At 34.6% G+C, this 20,670-nt stretch overlaps 1 protein-coding gene across 1 annotated transcript in view; it reads left to right on the top strand.

Annotated features, from left to right (window-relative positions):
* Positions 1 to 20,670, top strand: part of LOC115216328 (polycystic kidney disease protein 1-like 1) — a 235,489-nt gene that overhangs the window by 4,789 nt on the left and 210,030 nt on the right. Inside the window, exons 3-4 of the mRNA XM_029785550.2 lie at positions 11,688 to 11,774; positions 13,177 to 14,425. Of these exons, the coding sequence (XP_029641410.2) occupies positions 11,688 to 11,774; positions 13,177 to 14,425 (1,336 nt within the window). The remainder of the gene's footprint in view (positions 1 to 11,687; positions 11,775 to 13,176; positions 14,426 to 20,670) is intronic.

Raw genomic sequence — 20,670 nt, 5'->3', positions numbered from 1 at the left:
TATATCCTGGCTCACTGCTATCAAGGAAGTGATGGCAATCTGCATGTGTGAGCCCCACGAGTTGGAGAGATTGTTCCAGCATGTCTCCCTCACCAAACCTTTACTACAGAATAAGCAACTGGTAGAACAGTGCTCCTAATAATAGCTGCACACCATTTAACAAAACTCCAACAGACTGATGCATAAATTTCCAACTAAAGCTCATGTTTGGTGAACATATTAAACAGATTAACTCACACACACACACACATACACACACACACACACACACACACACACACACACACACACACACACACACACACACACACACTCACTCACACACACACTCTCTCTCTCCCCCTCTCTCTCTCCAACTGTTGTGTAATTCTAACATTAAACACTGGGTTGTAAACTATTGAAGTCGAGAGGCTAGTCAACAACTATGGTATGTATGTCATCTGTGTAATTTCATGATAGTTAATATGCAAGATATACATGTTTCATATGTGGCTGTTCTGGTTCAGATATCAGAGACAGATTACCAGTATGAACCCCATCCACTTTGTCGGGGTTAATGAGAGTTTCATGAGACATAATGACAATTTACTGAATGCACACACATTAGAATAAAGTTACTTTGAAGGTAGTTTATTGTTGATTAAAACCTTAACTCAAAGATTTCATACTGAAATTTTAAAACAGTAACTCATGCATATTTTATGAACTTAAACAGTGGATGCTAGACCTGCTCAGAATATCAGTCAAAACACTTCTGAATTACATCTGACCATCTTAAAAATGAAAGATCTTTTGGATAATGTAGTCTTAGATCCACTATACTCCTCCAAAAGACACGCTGGTTATGTTTGGTATACCTTTGATCATTGATGAGTTCAGTCAAGGCTCCATAGTGTATCTTCTTCAACTGTTGACAGATTTGATAAAGTTTAACAAACTCCTTCATTACTTAAAATATTACTGAAAAATAGCTTTGTGATTACATCTGATAAAAACCTCCTTAAATATACTTGTACATGTTTTGTTTGAGCAATGGATACACAAATACCATTCCTTTATGTCACATTGCAAAACACTCAATGACTGATTCCTGGATTATTTTATCTGTTATTCCATCAAGTTCATAATATTCATAATAGTAACTTTCTACTATATCAGAAGAAATGTACCTTCTTATTTAGGATGGTGGATAATACAAGTTATTAACTTATTTTTCTTATTTTTGGGTGCATCAGGGGGTGAAGAGTGTAACTCATTAATTTTATGATTGTAATTTAATAATTTTTATTTTTATTGATTTTATTTGGGTTTTTTTCCTTTTATACTTATCCATTCATTCTGTTTCCTCCATTAATAATCAGAATACAAAACATTGCAGGAGTCAACTTAGAGGAGGAAATGGCTCAGTTTCATTTGAATTTATTAGAAGCTAAAATTACAACTAATTTTTGTAATTAAATTATTTTGATTTCTTTCTTCTTAAATAATATGTCTAAATTGTATCTGATGCTGACTTAAAATTGGTGAAGGTTTGTATTCTTCATGAAATCATTTCAAAGATTGAAAAGGAAGTGGTTAACCCTTCGAAGAAAACAATAACCAGAAAAACAAAAAACAAAAAGATTATGACTAATCTATAGAACTTCTATTTTTCTAGGATATTTGTTAAAAATCTTATTTATTTGTTTTTCATTTGTTTTTTAATTTTTCAATTGCCCTGGTGCTTTCTGCTGTCATCTTATGGATAGACCAAGTATCTATGGCAAAGAAGTTCAATGGGTACAAGTCTATTTGGCATAATTGTTACTAATAACAAAATATTGGAAGCAAGCTGAAATATCTTGGTCTGACTCTCATAAACCATTAGAAAATAACAAACTCACAAATAACGTCACAAACTTTAAAAAATTGGTCATTAGACCGTGGCCATGCTGGGACACTGCTTTTAAAAATTTTAGTCAAACGATCGACCCCAGTACTTATTTTTTTCTAAGCATGGTATTTATTCTGTTAGTTTCTTTTGTCAAACTGCTAAGTTATGGAGGCATAAACACACCAACACCAATTGTCAAATGGTGCTGGTGGACAAACACACACATACACTCACACATGCACATATATATATATATATATATATATATATATATATATATACAACAGGCTGCTTTCAGCTTTTATCTATCTAATCTACCCATAAGGCTTTGGTCAGCCTGAGGCTATAGAAGAAAACTCGAGGTGCCACATAGTGGGTCTGAACCTGGAACCATGTGGTTGGGAAGCAAATGGGAAGCAAACTTCCTACCACGTAGCCATGCCTGTGCCTATTTGTTTATTATTAAATGAAAAATACTCCTAGAAAGATGAATGGAATGTTAACAAACTGTCATCTGCCTGTCAGCCATCTGCAATGAGTAGATGACATGTAAACCACAGCGGTCGGTTGCTTCCCTGGTGGCCAATCATGACAACACAAACCAGCCAGAAATACAGGTTTAACATCCTTTATGGCAATTCTCTTCACCAAAATATTAACAACTATACAGCTAGCCTGAAAGTTGAGATATAGGACACCCTTAATATTGTTTCATCATCATCATTGTGTCTACAAAACAGCTTCATAAAATAAGACTTCGTCTGATGCAAAAGTGCATCTTATATACTGATAAAAATGGCTACCCCCCCCCCTGTTTTAAACAACCGTCCAACCCATGCCAACATGGAAAACAGACTTTAAATGATGATGATGATGATGATGATGACTCTAGCAAAACAGTGGAATTTCAATAAAATCTTTTCACTGAAAAGTAACTGAATGGTCAGTGTTGAAGCATTCAAAATATAATTCAAGGATGTAACTCTGCCAGAAATAGCAACCAAATTTCATTTAATGCATGTACAGAAATGTTTGGACACATTGGATGATATTTTCCTAAATGTAGTTTGGTCATCCATAGCTTTCTCTTTGGTCAGTGCTGACCAAGACTAAACAACAACTGCAATAACAATAACAGAAGGCTTATGAAAGAAATTCTGCATTGTCTGACCTGGTCAAAATAGCTTCCAAATTCCCTCAAATCTTTCTCTACCATTATGGCATAATAGAATCTTGGTTATGCAAAAAGAAAGGGCAGTGGCAGCTAGAATGCCTTTGCTAAGAAAGACAACATAGCAACAACAAATTTCAACTATATTTCTATCTTAATATTTAATGAAACTTGGTAAACAAGGATGTTTTTTTTTTGTGTCTGTGGGGGAGGGGGGACAGGTTATTTTTGACTATTTTTTCAGGAAAACATTTTTTCAGTGACTGATTTAACCCTTTCGTTACTGTATTTATTTTAAGATGCTCTGTGTTTCTTTCAATTACTTTAAATATAACAAAGAATTTAGTAAAATAACCTAGTTATCATTAAGCTAGTGTTAGGAACCTAAATTGTGACAAAGGTTTCGTGGAAGATTTTATTTCAAAACTTATGAAAACATGATATTTGTACTCAGAGCCAGAGGCGGTTTCATCCAGTTTGGTAATGAAAGGGTTAATGTGTTAAAATTTCATAGTAATTAAACATTAGTTACAAAGTTTGACTGTATATTTAACACGATTCTAAATATTTCTATTTCAAGCAGGAATATTTTTCAACTAGATTTATTGGATGATATTTAAAAAGAAAATTCTGTTGGATTAAGAAACTGCAAAAACTAAACATATCCTCAAGATAAAGAATCTTGTGTGATTCTTAGAATCTATCTCTAGCCATCTTGTGTGATTCTTAGAATCTATCTCTAGCGGCCAAGGGTCCATCATTGATGAAACCAAGGAAGGTTGAAATCACATGATCTGGTTGTCTTGGCACTAGAGACGGTGAGGATTTATCTCTTCACTAGTGATATAAACAAGAGTGTGTTTTAAACTAAAAACCAATAGGAGAGTATCTACTGTTGTATACTTTATTCCAACAGAATGTCCACGTTTAAGCGGGCATAAATATTACCTCTCTTAGAATTAATATAGAAGAAATTATAATACACTCAAAGCAGTGCTCCAGCATGGCCACACATCTAATGACTGAAACGAGTGAAAGATAAAAGATATAAGACTGAAGTTATAGTGAAAGTTGATCTAAATCAACAAAATAGTTCTGAATGAGAATGGCTTTTCTTGAAGTTATTATCTGAAATAATAATAATAATAAATTCATTAAAAAAAGTTTGTTGTTTTAATAAATAAATTGAGCTTTTTTTTTCTTCTTTTTTTTCGTTTTGTATATCTTATAATTCATTTCTAGCCTAGATTGACAAGTATTTCCTCTGCTCCTCTCTCTCTGACAAGGAAACCTGCCATATTTGACAGTGAATGGCATTCAGGTTGAAATTAAGCAGACAGTAGACAAATAAAACAGACACTAACTACAATCAAGCCTGCTTTTCTAAGACCAACTGTCAACCAGGTTTGGCTACAAAAAACAATAAAAACTGTCCTACTGTCAACATAGAAAACCAGCAGCAAGTCCTTGCATGCTGAAGTAATTCGTTATGTTAAATATACCCTCTGCACCCATCCTACTCACCTAGCATCACCTCCCCACAAATTTTAGTTTTCCTAAGAAGTCAGTTATACAGCTGGTGGGGGAAATTATGGAAAACTGGTTTTACTACTACTACTACTGCTGCTGATGGTCAGAGGGTTGGCTTCTATCCTGGTGAAATGTTTTAGGAATTAAACTTGGATACAAGAAGAAGCTACAACAATAAAGAGTTCAATACTGAGCCAAGGTGACAGGACTGAGTAGCGAGTACTCATTAAATGCCTTGAGTCAGGGGCAGCCATTTTCCTTTTGATGGAATCTGGTGTGTAGAATATTGTAAGCCCATTGTATTTAAGATAGAAGTGTTCACACAAAGATTGCTAGTTCAAATACAATTTACAGTTTTTATTTTAATTTATTCATTTAAGTCTCTAGATATATGTCCTATGAACAGTTTAGAAAATGTAAAGGGTATTTCTTATAAACAGAAATCATAAAGAATAAATCATAAAAAAAAAACATGACTGTTTTTCCTTCTGTAAGTGATGTACGGAGAAATCATATGATCTTAAAACTGCTAGAAACAGAAATTCAATTGTCTTCTATCTTACCCTACTGGCATAAGAAGAGGAAGGTGACATTGGATAATGTAGTCCTACATAATGTGAAATGGTCATGGCTAGATTGACTTTTGACTGACTTGGAGTTAAATAACAACTGGTGTTATTTAAGCTATTTAAGATTTAATTTATTTGAAAATAACTGGATGGAACGATATGACTCTGAGTTTGTGTGTATGCATAATACTTCAACTGATTAACGATATAACCCGTACCGAAGTAGAGAGAAAATTCATATCCATACTTCAATGTGCATGCTTGTGTGTTAGAAGATGGCAAGCTTTATATACTGCAAATGATAATCAAGATTACCAATGAGAAATCAAAAAATAAAAACCAGTCTCAAAAGAGCAAGTCCATAGTATAAAACCATTCAATATAAACAGAATTTACTTTTATATTTAGACCTCAGTAATTACTCCCACTCTTCTTCCTCCTCATATCCTCTCTCTCTCTCAACTAAATAATTAATTCTTTTTTTTAAATTTTAAATATTGTTTGCTTAATTCTTTTCTCAGTAGTGCAGTCTATGTTAGTCCTAGTAATAAACTGCAAGAAGCTTAGGGCAGCGAGCTGGCAGAATCGTTAGTATGCTGGACGAAATGCTTAGCAGTATTTCGTCTGCTGGTTACATTCTGAGTTCAAATTCCACCAAGGTTGACTTTGCCTTTCATCCTTTTGGGGTCGATTAAATAAGTACCAGTTATGCACTGGGGGTCGATGTAATTGACTTAATCCCTTTGTCTGTCCTTGTTTGTCCTCTCGATGTTTAGCCCCCTGTGAGCAATAAAAAAAAAAATAAATATATTGCAGGAAGTTTGTTTTAAAATATTTATTCTTCTTTTGGACATGGTTCATTAGAGAGAATATTTTATCAACATTTGGTGACAAACGTGGCAGAATAGTTAATTTAGTCATAAAAATTGAATAACAAATTATAATTTGAATTATGAAGTCTGTCATTTGTATCTTTTAACTTAAACCATTAGTCAAGAATAATTTCTTTCAAGATTGGTAAATTATTTGTTGATTATAAATACTTTGCCTACTTTCTGTGAATAGGATATGAAGAACATCTGCTAGAATGGTAGATCTTGGAGATACACTGAGATTATGAGTTATCTTTGATTAAACTAATACTTGTAGTTTAGCAATAATACCTTTTTCACTTGAATACAAAGTTCCATGTGGAATTTCACATAATCATCAGAAGACACATTAAATAAATGTATTTTAGCCTTCATTTCAAGGTAAAGCTCATCTTTACTTGGATGAATTTCTGATAATTTCATTTTCTTCACAAATTCATCTTTAACAAAGAAACTCAAGAGATTTTTGTATTTTGATAATACCATTAAATACCTGAAATGTTTACCTTGGAATTCAAGAGATAATAAAATTCACCTCTTGAAATAAAAAGAAGTAGTATATGTTTGGTTCTGTGAATGGTAAATATGTCCTGAATTCTCCTGGTGCCATCAATTTTGTTAACTTTTGATTCACTAAGAAATAAAGAAACATTAAATTGTTCTGAACCTATTATAGTAATTGTTCTTGAGGAGAAATCCACCTTGTTTGTGCAACTTCACATATTTTATGGTGAGTTGTTGCAGCCATTTCCTCAATGGGTATGAAGCCATAAGAAAGTTCACAAATATACTGACAACATGACTAGATAAACAGTGAAAGAATGGTACATGTATCCATTTATATAAGCAAAAGGCACATCATCTTTTAATAATTTCTGGTACTTTTAGCTCCCATCATAGAACAAAACTTCTGAATTTAATAATATTTTTCAAAGAAATATTCTAGCAATACATATTTATTAGCATTGTAAAAACCAAAAACTATTCCACTTCAATGAAATCGAACATTTAACTGGGCATCTCTGGAAAATTACCAACAAAAAAAAAAACAAAAAAACTGTTGTGTGTTATTCAGGATGGGGTTGTCCTTCAAGATAAAACAGAAATATACAAATGTTAGCACAGCTAAGATACAAAAATGGGACTGCCATTGCATGTCACAACACCAACACTAAATATTTGGGTTACGGGGCATAAGTAATTACTACACTTTAGCACTGCACATATCGTAAGATATTTAAACCCGTTTAAGACTAATCTATCAACAGTTTATTTGAAGATAGTTAAAATTGTTTAAACATATTTTACGATCGTGGCCATTGCCAGCCTCGCCTGGCCTCCGTGCCGGTGGCATGTAAAAAGCACCATCCGATCGTGGCCGTTTGCCAGCCTCGACTGGCACCTGTGCCGGTGGCACGTAAAAAGTACCCAATACACTCATGGAGTGGTTGGCGTTAGGAAGGGCATCCAGCCATAGAAACATTGCCAGATCAGACTGGGCCTGGTGCAGCCTTCTGGCTTCCCAGACCCCAGTTGAACCGTCCAACCCATGCCAGCATGGAAAGCGGACGCTAAACGATGATAATGATGATGATGATATCTCTATAGTGACTTTAAATGTTTATATAAACTAGCGGATCCTTGCCCACCACCTTTCAGGCAGTTTAGTATCAGTGATTGGTCCTGTATCAGGACATGAATATACAGTCTCATTGTGGTGGTTATAACCTTGCAACATTGGTGTATGATGTACCTTCTGTGATGAGGGTTTCAGCAAAAGCTTCCAGTAAAAAAAAAAAGTAAATGATGTCAGAAGATATTCAAAGAAGAAGGAAGAATTGTTGCACTGTGTGTGTGTATTGCTCCAGCATGGTCAATGTCATGTTGACTAAAGCAAACTAAGCAACTTCTGCTCTGCTTCATAATTTCACCAATGGTTTCAAATTGTAAATTTTTTTTAATGAAATTTTACACATCTTTTTGTGATGAAGAGAACAAGAGTCAACTAAGAATATGTATGTATAAGTGTGTGTGTGTATATATGCATGTGTATGTGTGCAAGTATGTCAGTATGTATGTATGTATGTAAGTATGCATGTATGTATGTGTGTGTGTGTGTGTATGCATGTGTGTGTATACATATGCATGTGTATGTGTGCGGACTGACAGATGGCTGCATGGTTGATTAAGATTGTTAATAATATTTTAGTTGAAATATGTTTTTCATCTGACTCCGGTTGAATATTTTTTTTCCATCCACCTAAATTAACAACAGCTAAAAATGTCATCATAAGAGGGAATCAGTAGACATCGTACAACAAAGGAAAGCGAGTATTTCAGTGACATGTCACTATTAATTACAAATATATAAAATGTATAAAGCTGGAACAATTTTGTGAAGTGCGTTGTTTTCCAAATTATACAAATGGCATTTAGGTTGAGGTCTGTCGGCTAATGAAACATTTGTAAATATTTCCACATTCCTTCAGTTTATTGCAGTGAACTTTGTCATTGATAACACCCAGCCTGACTGAATGATTGAGAGAGTAAAATGTTTTTACCCATGATGCTCTTTGCCAGTTGCTTGTCAATGTCAGTTAAACTAGTAATAAATGGAGATGGTTCTCATTGGCTGTATGAATAATAACTGAAGGAACCCACAAATATCTAACTGAATATTTATTTCCAGACATAAAGATATTGGTGCTAGTTATTTACAATGAACAACATAGGTATTTTCTGACTGGGAAAGAGACAGATTGCTCTGAAATTATAGAAAGCTATCTGTGTGACAACATATGGTTGGCCCCAAAATATATGAAGTCAGTGGCACAAATCCCCATGGCACCAGAGGTCCTTGCTTTCTGCCCTTGGCCATCTGTGCTCTAAGCTGTTTGCCAAATAGTTGTAATAGGGGACTGGAAACCAAATTCTAAAACATTAGAGTAAAAAACGCCCCATCACAGCCACATGCTGAATGGTCAATTAACAGGCCAATCACATGAGACAGTGGTGGTTCACTTGTGGTGTTTGATCAATTATCTAGCAGTTGAGGTTTTGAATAATAGCTACAATACAACAATACAGTATTAGTGTTGGCATAAAACTATTTGCCTCTTCAACATGTAGACCAACTCCATTTCTCCTTAACCAGCTGTACCTTGCACGTAGAACAAGCAAAGTTATATGGAAACTAAACAGTAGGATTTAAAGACTATATTTATAATCAACAACTACTACAGTCAATGGCTGTTTGCATGTTTAATGATATTTTACATATCACTTTTGTTTATGAAACAAATAATGTCATAGGTGAAAAAAAAACAAAAAAAAAGAAAAGAGATTTCAGACCCTTTATAAACTCAGTTGTTTGTTTGCATTTATGACCCAGTGACACTGAACTGATAGCCACCATTTTTGTACTGCTGATCTATCGTTAAACCCTAATCAACGTTTCTACTATGTATGTATGTATGTATGCACATACATATGTATGTATGTGTATGTATGTATGTATGTGTGTGTGTAAGTATGTATGCATCCATGTGTGTGTGTGTGTGTGTGTGTGCACATGCATGTATGCATGTGTGTGTGTATCATTTGTAGATTTCCTTGAAGAACATTTTTCCTTCTCTCATATCTTCCTGACCGACTGTAATTATAGACTCAGATGGATTTTAATTCTTCAGATGGTTTTACTTCTCAGATCTTCCTGCTTTCACTAGAATGTATATATATATATATAGCTCTATCTGCAACGATTTCATCTCAGTCGAAGGAGAGGGGCTTTCTCCGTCCAGGTTGCGGATTCGTGGAATAAGCTGCCGGACGAGATAGTGAAGATGCCGACGACCGCTCGGTTCAAAGTCTCTCTTGACCAGAAATGGCCTGAACTCTTTGTACATAACTCCATGTCCCCCTACATGGCCTTGCTTTTGCTTTTTGAGCCAAAAAATTAACTTAACTTAACTATATATATTATATGTATATATTTGTGTGTGTATGTGTGTGTGGCCTTAGGAAGGGCATCCAGCTGTAGAAACCATGCCAAATCAGACCATAGTCTGGTGCAACCCCTCAGCTTACCAGCCCTGATCAAAGTGTCCAACCAATGCCAGCATGGACAACAGATGTTAAATGATGATGATGATGATTATATGTGTGTGTGTATGTGTGTATTTGTATGCATGCATGCATGTATGTATGTATGCATAATACACAAACACACAGACGTTGCCGTGTTTTCTTGTTAGTTTTGTTATTGATGTTGGTTCGTTCCTTTCTTTCTCTCATGTTTCCCTGTGTAAAAGACTTACAAATTGTTGTCTGACTTGTGTTTTATGTCACTGTTTTAATCACTAGTTACTCTCCAGTGATTTATTATTGACGTTAAGCCCCTCATTACTGTGATTATTTCTTAATGTCTCTGCTTTAACATTAACACAACATTATGACACATCATTTTTTTTTTTTCAAAGAGAAAAAGGCAAATAAGTATTTTGGTATTTTTTTCATGATTTCTTTTTTCTTTAAAAATAAAAGTTTGTCCTGTTTATAATGTGCCTGAGGTAAATATTAGCAAAAAATTACAATGAAGACGTGTGTATTGACTGAATAGAAATAGTAGCCAAATAGTCCTAGTATTATTACTACTAGAATAAATTCCTTGTGATAAAGAGCAATAAACTGGAGTATTTAGTAGTTGCTCTAATCAGTTATTAACTGTAAATAGAAATAATTAATTACACAAGCATTTTAATTAAGAAATTTAATTTCATAGTTGTGTGTATTTATTATTATTAATATATTTCCAGTCAGCCTTATTTCTGTTGTATCATAGTTTCCTTATGTTTGTAACCTCTCAGATTCATCTCATATAAAACCTTGTATTATGATTCTATTGATAAATAGAAGGCTACAGTCTTTAACAAAGAAAGGCTAAAAAACATCATTGAGAAAAGATTAGTTACAATAGTAATTAAATTATTTGAAAACTGAAAAATGATCTAGTTGGTTTCATATGATAATTAAATTAAATATTTTATAATAATCAAAAGAGTAGTTTTCAAAATTAGTAAATGCTGTCCAAGTCAGTAGAGCTGGGTAGAAGCATTTGATAGACCAAAGTAATTGAAGAATTTAGTTTTGTTCAGTTTTGCTACCTTTCATATTCTTTCATTTTCCCTCTGGAAAAAAAACAACATAAAAGTTAAAATACAATAATCAATCAGGGCTAAATTACTTATGATTTATGGAATATTTAAAATATATATGGAGTCAAATGTCAATAACAAGACTTCTTTATAAACAAAGACACCCATTAAATGAAAATTACACCTGTCTCACTTGATGCACGATTTGGAGTTGTCATATTGATGCCATCCCCAATGATGATAACAAACGCATGAGTTGCACGGCCAAAAACATGCCAAGAGAATCTCATCACAACATGGAGACTTGACAACTGAAATATTTTGAACTCAGTTAAACATTTCATTGTGCTGGCAGTTTTTAAAGTGAAACATGTAATTTGCAAAAGTTACCATTGACATGCACACACATGCATGCACACACACACACACACACACACACACACACACACACACACACAGTATTATATAACTGCAATAATTTTGATTTGTTCCTTTCTGTTTCTTTTCTTTGTTCTTCAGAATCATTCTTTTACCAGAGTTGGAGTTTTTATAGTTTCTGTTACTGGAACCAACCAATATGGAAGTCTTTCAAAGAACCTAAGTGTGGTAAGAATTTTTTTCAAAATAAAACATGGGAAGGGGAAAAATTAAATATTTTCTGTTTCACTTGATTTGAAAACTTCTCCATGGCTTCTCATTTCTCCTTTGTCCTTTGATAAATAAAAGATATTTTTAAAAAAATCTTTAGTTCTGTTTGAGTAGACCAATGCCAAAAAGAAGTTTAAAACAGTCACAGTTCCATTGTTGCTGATTTTGATGTCAAGAAAAACTGTTTAATATTTTTGTAACACATTACTTGACAGTTGACAAATATGGTTATCTTTACTGCAAGAATGAAGTAAATGGTAAGAAGTGAAAACCTGTTTGATTAGCAGAATCCTTAAAGTAGCAAGTAAAATGCCTTGAGGTATTTAGTTACAGTTCTTCACATGCTGAGACCCTACAGAGATCAATCCCATTTCTCATCTTTCTAGGATCAGCAAACCAGGTCCTAGCCATGTACTATATTGATTTAATCGGCTATACCTACTCCTCAAGGCTTAATGACCTTGTAATTTAATTAACTATACCCTCCCCCACCAAAGTATTGTCTCTTTGTTCTAATGTTACTCATCAATATTTTAAAAGTAGCATCACCAACGTAAATGTCTGGCAACATTTACTTTTCTCCCTTTGCAATCTGAGTTCAAATACCAGCAATTTTAACTTTGCTTTTTCTTGCCTTTTGTCTTAATAACATGATGAACTGAATTCAATCCAGCTACAAAAAAATTAGTGTAATCAAAGCAGATCAATATTATGTTGGGTATTACTAACCATTGGTTATACTTTCGACTACACATCTTTTCAAATTATTCTCAACTCCTATACAGTAAACTTGGTTTGTCTGTCTGTCTCTCTCTTAGTATTTTTTAATAGTCTCACTAATTGTTACTGATGCTCTGTGTACAGTAAGTTTGAATTAATGGAAAAGTCTGAAAACTTGTTACAATGAAAATGAAGGTTAGGTATTTATTTCCTCATGCATTATTGCAAAGAAAAGGGGTTAGTTGCTTGTCTTGTTTTCTAATAAAAAGGCATCTATTATAGGGGACCAACCATATGAACACTTTATGACTATTCATGATGACCAGTTAATTATGTCTTGTAGAATTAAGCACATTACCTTGAAACAAAGAAATACCTGCATCAGGTTTGAACCTGCAGTCTCTGTGCTCCTCATTCAGTTTTCATTCATTGTCATCTTGATTGCATAATCTATAAATATAACTACTAACAACAATAAAATTCTGTATATTGCTAGTCTGAGAAAATGTAGCAATTATATGAAAATTATGTAATGGTTATCTTTTCAAGTGATAATTTTTGCTAAACTTGTAAATAGACTAAAATTTAGCTCAATTTATTGTAAAATATTTCATATGATCTTCTGTTTCCTTCATTTCAGATTGTTCAAAGTCAGTATTTGAAAGATCTTTCATTTAACCTGCCTCCTAATGCAAATAAGTTTTATCAAGTGAATGAACCAGTTCATTTTCTGGTATCGTTTTTTACTGCAACGCGAGAAGACACATTGTTACAGATAGATTTTGGTGATGGTAATAAGAAAATGTTTATTCTTGATGCCAACCATACTAGTCATACAAGTGACTGTCAAGCACCAGTCTTATTACGTAAAGATTATGGGGATGGCTGCTATCTTCAAGGAGAAGTCTGCTACACCTATTCAATACCAGGAAATTTTAAACCTCATGTTACTGCTAAAAACAACATCAGTTCGGTAAAAGCAACACTGGATCCAGAGTTAATTGTTTATGAAGAAATTAAATCTTCTGTCATTTTATCAAATATCTTTATTCCAAAATATAAGAATACTACCTTTTTCTTGAAATCACCAACATTATCAGAAAGTCATCCAGTTAGGTGGGTGATTAGAAGAAACGAACAAATTGTTCTTATCACAACAGATTCCTCATACTTACAGCACACATTTCAAGACACAGGGCAATACAATGTATCGGCTGCATTCCACACACTGCAGGAGAATCAAGAAACAGTACAAAAAATCGTATTTGTAAAAGAACCTATAACAAGTGTTACACTGCAGCCTATTAGTAACTATTTTCTCGAGACAGGTCAAAGTGTGACCTTTTATGCTCATACTTCTGTCAATACACCTGTTAACTTCTACTGGAACATTGGTGGAAAAACATATTCTCTTCAAAAGAATCTCACTTCAAGTCAAAGCCATGTGTTCAAAAATGCTGGAGAGTTTCACGTGTCTGTTAGCACCTATAATGAAGTCAGTAATGTCACTGCCACTCTGGCACAGAAAATTGTTGTTCAAGAACCCATAAAATTACTAGAACTTCTTATTGATGAAGCAGTGTCAGTTAATCTCCCTGTCTTACTCTGTGTACAAGTCATGTCTGGTTCTGATTTCAATTTACTTTGGAATTTAGGTAACTCTCTACAAAATTATGAACTTGTCAAAAAAAATGGCAGTTATGCTTGCATCGAACATATATTTAAGACAGTCGGATCTGTGAATATCAGTGTTGTGGCTTTCAACAACATTTCAAACATAACTGAAAGCTGTGAAGTCCTTGTGGAGGAACCACTGACATATTTCAGTATTGATATTCTCAGGCCAACACTTACCGGGATTCCAATTCTGTTTGTCATGAGGACTACAGGTAACTTAAATACTTCCACATTTATCAATCATTGCTTTTGTTAATATATATGTGTGTATGGATATATATATATATATATATCCTTTCATATACCTTTTCCTTTCTACAAAGTTGTACTCCTCTCAAACTCTATTGCTTGCTCTTATTTTGCTCTTATTATTACTCTTCTTATACACTCTTTAATAGGAATAATGTGCTGTACCTACTGGTAACTGATTCTTATGTATATATGTATATATATATATGAGTGTGTATATGTATATTTATATATATACATGTATTAGCTCTCTGAACTTTTTTGACCCTCTTTTAAACTCTCTGATGAAGCCTAGAGGCACAGCCAATAACCTAATTTTATCTACTGATCACTACAGAACACTGAAGAGATGGAATTAACTTGTAGGGAATTTTAGCACATGGCCAGCAATTTTGAGGGTGGGGAGTTGATTACATTGACACCCCAGTGTGCAACTGGTACTTACTGTATTGACTTTGAAAAGATGAAAGGCAAAGTCAACCTCAGCAGAATTTGAACTCAGAGTGTAAAGATGGATGAAATGCTTCTAATGACGAAATGCTTCCTTCAGTTTTGACGCTACTATGGTTCTGAGTTCAAATTTTATCTATGACTACTATTATTTATTTACTATGTTTCTATACACATCTTTTATCTTTTACTCGTTTCAGTCATTTGACTGTGGCCATGCTGGAGCACCGCCTTTAGTTGAGCAAATCGACCCCAGAACTTATTCTTTGGAAGCCTAGTACTTATTCTATCGGTCTCTTTAGCCGAACCGCTAAGTTACGGGGATATAAACACACCAGCATCGGTTGTCAAGCAATGTTGGGGGCATAAACACAGACACACAAATATATACACGCACATACATATATATATATATATACATACATATATACGACGGGCTTCTTTCAGTTTCTGTATACCAAATCCACTCACAAGGCTTTGGTTGGCTATAGTAGAAGACACTTGCCCAAGGTGCCATGCAGTGAGACTGAACCCGGAACCATATGGTTGGTAAGCAAGCTACTTTCCACGCAGCCACTCCTGCAACTATAATGTAACATTTTAGTATTTAAATTGTCTGTTTTGAAGCCTTCTTTTTCTTTTCATCTAATTTCATTGCAATATTATTTTATAGTAACTATTTTTGCTATATTGTGAAGGCACATAGTTTATTGGTTAGAGTGCTGCATTCACAATCATCAGGTCTTGGGTTCGATTCCCAGACTTGGTGGCATGTGTTCTTGAGCAAAACACTTCATGCTGTGTAGGGAGCAGCGTGTTAAAGAATAGACCCAACGTTGCCTCTGAAAGTCATAAAAGGCAACTAAAGGAGGTTGAGACAAGATTTGCACTCCGACCTCATAAACCCCTCACCAGCAATGACCACACAAACAGACCTATGGGTTGGATGGTTGTCACCAGAATGGTGCAAAGATGTCATCCACCAGACAAATGGTGGATGCAGAGATGCACTGTTACAGAGTATGCTCCCCCCCACATACTACTGCTGCAGTTACAACTTTATATTAGTGACAGAAGCTGTATTAATACCAAAGGATAATAATTATCCCCACCAAAATGTGGGCTTTCTGTTCGAACAATCTATTCTGTAGTTGTTAGCATGAGGGAAACTTGGCTTTTGGTGCAAAATGTGCTCTAGTTTATATTGCTAGCAGGGAGATAAATCTCTGTTATCTCCAGCGCTGAGACCAACTTCCATGAAAAGGTCGAAATCACATAGTTAAGTTAAGTTAAGTTAATTTTTTGGCTCAAAATGCAAAAAGCAAGGCCATGTAGGGGGACATGGAGCTATGTACAAGGAGGGTGTTCATGCAAATAGTTCAGGCCATTTCTGGTCAAGAGAGACTTTGAACCGAGCAGTCGTCGGCATCTTCACTATCTCGTCCAGCAGCTTATTCCACGGATCCGCAACCCGGATGGAGAAAGCCCCTCTCCTTCGATTGAGATGAAATCGTCGCAGATAGAGCTTTTTGGAGTGACCCCGCAGCCGACGCTCTGGAGCAGGAGTGACGAACAGCTCTTTCGAGAGGTTACACTTTCCGCTTATGATGTTGTGAGCGAGAATGAGATCACCACGGCGTCGTCGTTTTTCTAGAGAATGATCGGATCTCTGATTTTTATGGTGGGATTACGTCCAGAATCACTCATAGCCAATAATGTAGAAGATAACTGAAGAAGTCACGATCTTCTTCCTTCACCCCCCCTCTCTCTCTGTCCCTCTTGTATATGTGTATGTGTTCATATCATAACCATCACAATCATCACTTGTTGAATTCCATGGTGAAGAAAGAGAAATCTCATAGATGCGCACTCTGTTCCTTCCTTTGATTTATAAAGGGGGGTTAGCAGGGAGCCAAAAAAAAAAAAAAAAAAGAAGACAGGAAGCAAAAATACTTTCACAATTTTGTAGGCAGCCTTGTTATTTGTTAGTTTGAAAACTGCTGGATCAGTCACGTTAACAGCACAAAAATTATTAGGTCAGCTGTTATGTAAGATAATAGACAATTCATAACACTTTAAAACAACATCTGAGTCTGTATTTAAATGTTCGTATTTTTATATAAGTCTTCATTGAAATTTTGTTTTTACATGAAAAAAGAAAACTTATAATAATAGATAATAAATATATATATTGCATTAAGATTTGTTCTGAATATCAACTTTATATATACTTTTATATATATATACACACACACATATATATATATATATACACACACACACACACACACACACACACATATATATATATATATATAAATAAGTTGCAGTTATTCAACTAAGTTATATTTAAAGGTCTTCAAAATTTTTATTTTGAAAATGGATTGAAATGCACTAGCTTTATAAATATGGTGATTAAAAAAGTCAACAAAATAACTCTTTCACACACATCATGTGTGTGTGTGCATATATCATAATCATCATCATCATCATCATCACTTAACACCCGTTTTCCATGCTGGCATGGCTTCAATGGTTTGACTGGAGTTGGTAAACCAGGGGACTGCTTAAAGCTCTACTAACTACTTTGGGATAGGTTTTTTATGGCTGGGTGCTTTTTATGTGGCACCAGCACTGGTGAGGTCACCAAGTAACTTGCAAGACAAAGATCCTTTAACTGAGAGAGGGAGAAGTGTTTAGGGAGGTGGCCTTGTGCCTAGTGATGAGAGGTTAGAGTATGTCAGAGGGACAGAAACCCTGCTGCAGACGAGACACATGGTTACCCCAGAGAGAGTGAGATAGATGGTGGCAATGTGCCAAGACATAAGGCACAAGGCTGTGAATATAAATGGAATGGTAGAGAATTGCCCAGAGTAGTGTGTCAGTAGGGAGTTCAGGAAAGTGCAAAAGTGGGATGGGGGGGAAGAAGGGAATAAAATGGGAGTGGATGTATGTGTATATACATGATGTTTATGCTAAATTTGGCAGTTTACATAAAAAGAAAAGAAAAAAAACAATATCCCATCCCAAAATAAAAGTATCTAAAAAAAAAAAATCAAAAAATATCAACTAGAATTTGGGATGAGACATAACAGTTTCCTCAAAATAGCCATCTTCAGCTTGTAACACAGCATCAAGATGGCTTCAGAACTTGGCACATGCATTTCTCATTGTGTCCCTGGGAAGACCTTTGAACACCTCCTTGATCTTGACCACCAGCTTGGCCTTGGTGTTGCAGGCAGAGTGGTTATTGTCTTTTTCAACTGTGCCCCACACATAGTAATCTATGGGTTTGTAATCAGTGAAACTAAGAGATCTCTGGAGGTATGGCAAGGGCCCAAATCTTGCTGCCTCACAGAGGGTCTTTTAATTGAAACCCTCTCCATCCAGCAGCTTCACATAGTCATCTAAGACACTGGTCATTGATTGTTGGATGAATCCTGATATGTGGATGCTGTGTTGCTTTCTGCTGGCCATGGCCATAGTCTCCATTGCAGCTAGCTTGTGTTCATGTCACTTTTCTGTCACTTTGAATCCACACACTCAGCTAACATCCTAGTGTGCTTTTTTGTGTACACACTCATGCCTCTGCTTATACTCTTTTTGTGCTAGAATACTGCATTCACTGAAGAAATGGTTAATATTTTTATCCTCTTTCCCACAGATTCTGTATCTGTTCTTTGACTGAGTTTTATCAAGCTTTACCTTTATCATATTCAGCTCAATGATTTGGTCCATAAATATATAAATGTAAATACATTAATGTATGTATTTGTCTATATAAAATGACACACAAGTGTGTGTGCATGTGTACTGGTGCCTCATTAGGTATAAAAATTATGGGATCTTTTCGGTTTGACTGGCAGTTTTTTGAAAATAATTTCCACGTAACTAAACACTTTTAAACTTCGTAAAAGAGTAAAAGAGTATACTGGTAGAATGTGTTTATAAAATATCTTTTTCTCTTGGCTTTATTGAGAAAATTCTATGGTTTGTAAGATATTTGTTGTTTTTTTTTCTTCAATTTCTGCAATTTCAACCAATCAATGACGTCTATTGAGATGAAAACATTCTGTGCCGTATGAATATGTCCCTCATTTAAGAAACAGATTGGGTTTATTTACATTTCTGAAGGAAAAAAGATACCCTTCCCCCCACCCCTAACCCTAACTCTAACCCTAACCCTAAAACAGATTGAAATGCAATAGATCAATACTTGGGTCATAATTATGGGTGACAATTTCATATGACACCGCTAGAAAAAACTGCCGTTCAAACCGAAAAGATCCAAATTATGTAGCATGTTTTGGTTAGTATATGACAAAGTATTTTCACTATTTCTCAATCACTTTTTATAGTTTTCCTGTTGTTAATGTTATTCTTTTTAAAAAGACTCAGAACTTTGTTTCCTCTGCTGCTAAAACTAAAAACTATTATTTCCCATTTGGAAGGAAAATTTTTAAATCATATGAATAAATGCGTTATCCATCTTGTTTTATTTATTCCCTTAATTTTTATAGGGATCTTCTGGCAAAAAGTTTTCCTTTGATTTCTGTATCATGTTAGTTTAAACTGTGAATTAGATGTTAGTCACTAGAGAAGAAATAGAACACAATTTCTGATGCTAAAATATTCATTAAAAAATATTTGCAAATTTCACTCTGAAAATACATCTCTCCTCTTTATTTCTAGTCTCTATTTTTCTTATATTCATGCTTCCCTCCATTTTCTCTTGTTTATCTTTATTTCCACTCTTACTGTATTTTATTATTTTTACTCACTCACTCTTTCTTTCTTTCTTTCTTTCTTAGAATCAGCCTTTCTTACTCTTTCTTTTTCATATTTCTCTTCTCTCTCTATTTTATGATTATTTTTACTCTCTCTCTCCTCTCTTTCACTCTTTCATATTCTCACTCATTTTTACCTGTCTTATAATTTTTATTTTCCACTTTTATCTACTTTTGCCTTCTATTTCTCTTTTCCTTCTCTCTCACCTTCTGTGTGTTTTTTTTTATACTCCTCATTCTCCCTGTGAACATTGATATTCTAAATCATTATGAGAAAGTTTAATTTACAAGTTGGTAGCCAAAAGTATGGTATAGCACCTGTCACCTGCTGCCAGTGGAAGAAAGACTGGCTGGGCTTTCATTGACCTTCTAACCTCCTGGCAATTGGTTTCACTTAAAGTTTGTCTTTCTTTTCTTTTGTTCCTCCTTCCATTTCCTATGTCAGGTGTGTGAGTGAGGTGTTTGAAAAATCTGCACCAACTATAGGAAAAGAGTAAATATCAGCCATAACTGAGTGCAAATGTAACCTTGGCTTCTTGTTGCCATATCAACTGGCTTGCCTAGATACAGGAATGTAAATAAACCCAACATATCTCCAACAAGCAACCTATCTGTGCATCCAATCAACCAACCAACCAACTGACCAATCAACCAACCAACCGAGGTTCTGTTTGCAGAAAGGACTGAGGCTGAAAAATTAACAAGTTCAACGATTGGGAATGATTGTGGCACTTTGCCTATTCTGTCTATTTTTCTTATTCCCTGCTTTCTTCTTCAAATGACTGTATTTTAATAGCATAAAATTTACAGACCTTTTTAAAATTCATCCAACTTGAATTATTTCAAATTTTCTACATTGATGTAGTTTTTGTCACAGGTGAAAATTACATTCATTTCTCTATGAATTAATAACAATAAAAGAGTTGTAAGCATTTAAAATAATGTAATTTTAGCCAGATAGAATCCTCTCT

Source organism: Octopus sinensis, linkage group LG10 (genome assembly GCF_006345805.1).
Source record: "Octopus sinensis linkage group LG10, ASM634580v1, whole genome shotgun sequence".
In the NCBI taxonomy this organism is placed as follows: domain Eukaryota; kingdom Metazoa; phylum Mollusca; class Cephalopoda; order Octopoda; family Octopodidae; genus Octopus; species Octopus sinensis.
Note: the sequence above shows the minus strand (reverse complement) of the source record. Positions and strands in the feature narration are given on the sequence as shown.